General features: G+C 43.1%; 1 protein-coding gene across 1 annotated transcript in view; it reads left to right on the forward strand.

Moving 5' to 3' along the window:
• Positions 1–6,390, forward strand: part of B3GALTL (beta 1,3-galactosyltransferase-like) — a 100,806-nt gene that overhangs the window by 22,630 nt on the left and 71,786 nt on the right. Inside the window, exon 4 of the mRNA XM_012642135.1 lies at positions 5,307–5,416. Coding sequence (XP_012497589.1) covers positions 5,307–5,416 — 110 coding nt within the window. The remainder of the gene's footprint in view (positions 1–5,306; positions 5,417–6,390) is intronic.

A 6,390-nucleotide genomic window follows, 5' to 3' on the forward strand; every position in this document is an offset into this window, starting at 1 on the left:
CTCCTCTGTAAGACACCATACTTCCATCTCAGCCCATCCACACCCTTATTTGTACTCCTTCTTAACCTTCCCCCATGCCCCTCCCAATGTATATCATAAGCATCTTCGAGGATGTGACCATGAATTAGTCTTTTTAAAAAAATGTCATGGGAAGCATGCCCACGTGTTGATGGAGAGGGTAAGGTTGCACCTCTGTGGGTTGGCGTGGATCCCTCCTGGAAGGGTGTGAGCTTTGTCAGTGTCCTCATCCCAGGGTAGGCCATGGAGACCTGGAAGGGGAGCTGTGGACAAGAGGGAAGAGGAAAACATTCTTTTCTAGGGTTTCCCGTCCTGGGCCCGGATTCTGCAGAAGTTCAAGAGACACCCCCTCTCCCCAGCCCAGGTGGAAGGGGGAGGATGACCTGTGGTAGGGAGGCGAGTCTGGGGCCCGGAGGGGCCCACAGAGTGTGGGTGGGGGCTGCAGGCTCTGAGAGAGCTGTACGTAAGGGGCCACACCAGTTCATTGCTGCTGCTTCTCTACAACACCTTGTATGGTTCAGCCACTCCTTTCCATGTGGAGATTTTCTCTCTGCTGCCAACCCTGGTGGCTTTGGACATTTGTTTGTATGTTTATTTTGTGGGAGCTGATGAGTTTCTGGTTATTTAATGAATTAATGACCCAGGTCTGGAACATGGGCTTGAAACTACCTTGGACAAGTAAATTTACGTTCTTGCAACTGCAAATGGCAAGTCAGGTGGTACCTAACTTGGCGCCATTTCATCTGAAAAAGACCCAGGGGGCTTCTTCGTCAAGATCTTCATATGAGAATACAGGACCAGAGGCTACTAACGAGCTTACGCAATCGCAGCGGCACCAGTGGAGTCAGAGTGCCCAGACCATGGGTTCACAGCACTCAGGGATGGGCAACAGCCCCCAAGCACGGGATGGGGTTTTTCCCTTTTTTGGCTCACTGCCTAATCTATAGATTCACTAGTACACAATTATTCTCACAATGTAAAACACAGTCAGAGTGGCTCTTCGTGTGTGTTTGTGTATGTATATTTCTCCTTCAGCTTTAACTTACAAGGCTGCTTGTTATTCACTTTCTATCAGAAGAACAGTGTATTGATTTCTCATGAGAAATACACCAGCATGATGGAACCCATTCTTCTAGGTCATTTCTGACCAGGAAGATTAGCACTTACTAGGGTGCTTGCCAGTGATAGGTGCTCAGCAACTGAAGAAATAGGGAGTCTTTGGTTTCCTTTACTTTCAAAGAATTATTATTTCTCTTCTGGGTGTCAAAGAATTATTATTTCTCTTCTGGGTGTCCTTTTCTAACTGTCTCCTTGGTTCTACTGCCTTTCCCGAGTGCTCTCTGCAGCTCACTGTTGGCTCCAGTACTGCGTTGGTCCTTCCTGTATCCTTGACTAATTTCTTTATCTTCCCCTTCTGGCCTGTCACTCTGATCATTATTGTCAGGCACTTAGCATGCGACCCATTTATTGCACATCACTGGAGGAGAAACAATGACAATCCATCTTGAGTTATGACAGTGTTTGCTGAAGGCAAATTGCAGTGAGTTTAAAGAAGTGCAGCCAGGATGATAAGGAAACAGTGGAATCGTCTTACTTAGCTCTGTCGACTGGGCAGTGGGAGCCTGTGAGTCAGGTGGCAGATGTCACGAACAGAAAACAGCTACCAGGATAAGCTCTGGGATCTGGACTCAGCCAGAATGTGATTCGACTAAGGGAGGGCTTAGGCTGTGTGTCAGAAAGTATTTCTTGGCGCTGGTATGAAGAACAGCTGGAATTTAAAACCTGTAAGCTGTATTTAGCACCAAACTGCTAACTGTGCTAACCTGAACAGAGCCTGTAAGTGGTCTTCCGTGGTTCATTAATGTCAGGGGTGTGGGAGCTGGGCACCCCCTTCCCTTTAGCCTTGTCCTTGACAACTCCCCACTAAACGCATCCTGTTCCTCAGCCATACCTCACTGTTGAGGCCCTAAGCTCAATTCTCTGCTCTCTGTCCCAAACCTTCACTCCCTCTGTGGGGAAGCTCTTTCTACCCCCTTTTTTGGCCTGTTCTTACTACATAGTATCCCCAACCCCACCTCTAGGAAGGCCCCACGGCCTGGGGCCCCACTCGGCTCCTGAGACCCTTCCCTGTTTGAAAGCCAGTAACCTGCCGTGCAAGCCTCTTAGGAAGTACGTGAGTCCTCCACGATCTGTGTGGCCGACCTGCCTCCCTCTTTAACTTCATCACCAACTGTGCCCCCATCCTTTTCTCAGAACAGCCCAGCAGACTTTCTGTGCATCCACTCAGGGATGCTGCAGAGATTAGACAGGCTGTGGGCTCTTGATAACCCTGCCTCACTCTCTAATCGGCTACCCTCTTTGTGTGCATCTGCAGAAGAGTGCTGCCTTTTAAAGGAAGCTCAGGAAGTATCTCCTCCCAGAAGCTCTCTGTGCACTCGCCACCCCTCCCCTGTGCTGTGGTAGTACCCTGTGCTCACTCTGGCTTTCCACCTACTGCTTTATGTTTCAATGGGCTGTCCCTGAACCAGTCTCAGACCCTTGCTGCAACTGTGCTCACTCATCTTTGTACCCCAGAGCCCTACACCTCGTAGGTGCTCAGAAGGTGTTTGCTGAATGAACGTGTGGAGCATGCGTGATTGAAGTACGTGAGAAAGGCAGGGGCTGGCACAATTCCTTAGTAGCTGTGTTAAAGAGAGGACAGACACAACTCACAGGGCATGACCCAGGAATATGGAAAGGATTTTTTTTTTTCTCTTCTTGTGAAGCCTCTTGCCCACATGGAAGAGATGTTGTCTTCGTGAGAACGGTGGGCGCTTCGCTGAGCTGGTAGAAGTGGCTAGGAGTTGGTTACAGTGGTGAGCGCAGGATTAACCTTTTGACAGATGGATCTGCTCTTTCAAAAAATTTATTATGAAATAATTTGAACATATAAAAAGTTACAGAGACTAAAATAGTGAACATCCATGTAGCTGCTGCCTAGATTAAGAAATAAAACATTACTAACTCAGCTGAAACCTTTTAACTGTTATCCTGATTTGGTGTTTATCATTCTCATCTAATCTTTCATGCTTTCACATGATATGTGTATGTATAGTACATACTCATTTTATATATATTTTTGCAAACTATTGATTTATATAGTTATTCTTTTGAACTTTTTTTTCAGCGTTGTATGTGTGGGATTCATCTACAGCATCCATTTGGATTGATACATGTAGTGCTGGTTAATTTTTATTGCTGTATAGTATTCCAGTTTATGTATCTTATTATTGGATATTTGAGTTGCTTCCGTTTTTTTCCTTTCACAGTGCCACCGTGAGCACTCTTGTTATATAGCCTGGTGCACACATGTGAGGGTTTCTTAAAGATGATTAATAGCAGTGGAATTTCTGGGTCACTGGAAGTGTTTATCTTCAACTTTATAAGTTCTGCAAAAGTTTATTCTCTGAAGCTTATTTACTCCATTCTTGACAAAAATGAATCTTTATAATTCCTTGTGGTATGTCAGTTTATGTAATATTTCAGATGTTGTAGATCCAAGATAACATTTCCTTTGATACATATGACACCCATTTAAGCCTTATCCATGTGTCCAGTGTATAAAGCCCAGAAGCCAATTTAAAATGGAGACAGGTATGTGGAAGATTCATATTTATATAAACTCCTAAGGAAAAGGAATTAGGTCATATTCAGTGGGCTGTTCAGCATTTCCTTTCACATTTTTTATTGAGTTTTAGCCAAAGAGCATTTGGGGTTATTTTTAGCATCTAGATAGCTCACTGTGGAGCTATGTGTTGGATGAATATTTGAGTGAGTTGAGTAAATGAATGGAATCCTAGAACTGAACATAAGAACAATAAAAAATAATGGAATAAAATTAAAACCAAATTAGTGTCCCTGAGCTGAGATGTTGGGAAAAAAAAAAAAGATAGATTTGTTATAGATTTGTTATATATTCGCATAGATTTGTTATAAACCTAGCTGGAGGCTACAGTTTGTGTGCTGTCTCTCTCCTGCCACCTCCTTTCCTGGTGGCTGGGTGCTGACGCAGTGGCTGTTTCTGTTTCTTTATTACAAGCTCAGCACCTGGGAGGCCTAATGAGCTTCTCCAGAGTGTGGCCTGAGCCGCCACCTCTGTTGGCAAGTGCTCTGGTGGTCTTCCCCAGCCAGGTGGGCAGGACATACTCACACTGTTGTAAGAAGCTGGCTGCCTTGAGGCGAGTCTCTAGTGGGCTGGCAGATACTGCCCGTGTGTTGTTGCAGATGGGCTTCTGTGCAGCACTTCTTGCCAAAGCCCCGCTGCTGTGGAATTGTTGTGGCTGGTTTCCTGGAGATAACACTTAATCCTGCCTACGTGCCTGGTGAGATAGGGTAGGGATTATGGACTTATTTATTTGCAAACCCTTGTGAACTTGTGGGACATATGCAGTCACTATTGAGTGTCACCTTAAAGGGCCACCCAGAACATTCTCGAGGTAGTGTGGTAGTGAGCTAGGGCTGCGTAACAAAGTACGGCGTACTGTGGCTTAAGCAACAGAAACTTACTGTCTCATGGTAAAGAGTTTAGAAGTGCAAGGTCAAGGTGTGGGCTGGCCAAGTTGGTTCCTCCTGAGGGCCGTGAGGGAAGGCTCTGTTCCAGAAGACACATCTTCTCCACGTGTCTCCGCATCATCTTCCCTCTGTGCATGTCTGTTTCTGTGTCCAGTTTCCCCTTTTTATAAGGACACCAGTCACACTGGAGTAGGGCTTGCCCTAGTGACCTCACTTTAACTGCATGTCCTCTGGAAGAAAGCCTGATTCCAAATCAGGTTACATTTCTGAGGTGGTGAGGGAGGGTCAGGACTTCAACATAAGAATTTTGGGGGACACAATTCGGCTCCTAACAGGTAGCAGCACAGTGTGGGATCATGTGGGGTTGTTAGGAAGCTACTTGTAAACATTAGATTTCCAGCTACTAGGAAGGTTAGTGTTCTAGACATTTTGTTTTCACACATTTGTAGTCATTCTTTTTGACAGATGCAGGAGCAGATTCACAGTTTGGTACCATGGACTTGGTCTAGTACAGTCAGCTTATTTACTTGCTAACTTCTAGGAAAGAAGTTTTGAGATCACTTTAAAAAGAGAGAAGATTTTATCTCTAAAATTAAATATAAATTGATTTTTTTCCCCTAAGAGTTTATTGCCTGAAGGCTTGCCTTGTAGCCGTTGTTTTTTTCACTTGTTTTAAAGTTTATTTCAATCGTTGTTAAAAAAGAAATACCTGAAAACTTTTTTTTTTTTTGTTCTAGACTTAAAAGGAATTGTGTTTGTCATCCAGAGTCAAAGTAATTCTTTTCATGCAAAGAGAGCAGAACAATTAAAAAAAAACATCTTAAAGCAGGCAGCAAACCTTACACAGGTACGTAGAGGTGGTTTGGGGTATCCGCTAATTGTGTGTTTCTTGATACATTTATGTTTTCAAAGCACTTAATCTGTAGAGAATCAGTTTTATTTAGATGAGAATAATTCTTCTGACTCATTTTGCTTATTTAATATTGACTATTTATTGTTGAAAATGCTTTGGTTAATTCCTAATGCTCAAAGCACCATATTCTAAATTATTGTATATGTATATTTTTTAATTTAAGGAAATTATATAATTATGTGGGATTATCGTGGCTTTGTCATGAGGTATTATAAAAAGAAGTGGAAGAAGTAACTTTTTAAAGGCAAGGTTTAAAATAGCAGAGATAATTAACATTCAAAATTTTGGTAACAAGTTCTAAGGCAATTTTCATGTTGAAATAACATTTTCATTAATCTTAGCGCAGTGCTTCCTCTAGGAGTCTCTTAATCTGTTTTTTTAATTGGATGTCATTAATTGAACTTTTGATTTGATTTATAATGTAATATCCCAGAAGGATTATGGAGAGAAAAATCTACGCATACAGGTACATTTTAATAATGTTTAAAATAGGCGTGAGCTGAATCTAAAGCTGCTTTGAATAATGCTGAAGGTTTGGGGTAAAGGAAGATCTACCTTCTCACACTGCCCTCTAGTTGCTTCCTCCTTCAGCCAAGTGAAATAAAAACCCCTTTGACAATGCCACAGCATGTTGCTCTGTAGATAAATTGCCCTCTCTCTGTTCTCAGAAAGAACTCTTTGACGAGAGACATGTGCGTTTGACAGATTGCTTTCTTTCCGTTGGTGGGTGCTGGAAAATAAAGGGTTGGAAATATTAAAGGGAACACAAGCAGGCTTCATGGTATTCAAGGCAAAGGACTTCTGAGAATAAGGTTTATTGTGCTTCATCTCCAAATGCTTTACATACAGACTTCATCAAACCCCCTGCATCCCTGCGAGGACAGGTTCTCTCGGTTGCCCTACTTGGA

This window comes from Propithecus coquereli, unplaced genomic scaffold (genome assembly GCF_000956105.1).
Source record: "Propithecus coquereli isolate 6110/MARCELLA unplaced genomic scaffold, Pcoq_1.0 Scaffold175, whole genome shotgun sequence".
NCBI lineage: Eukaryota > Metazoa > Chordata > Mammalia > Primates > Indriidae > Propithecus > Propithecus coquereli.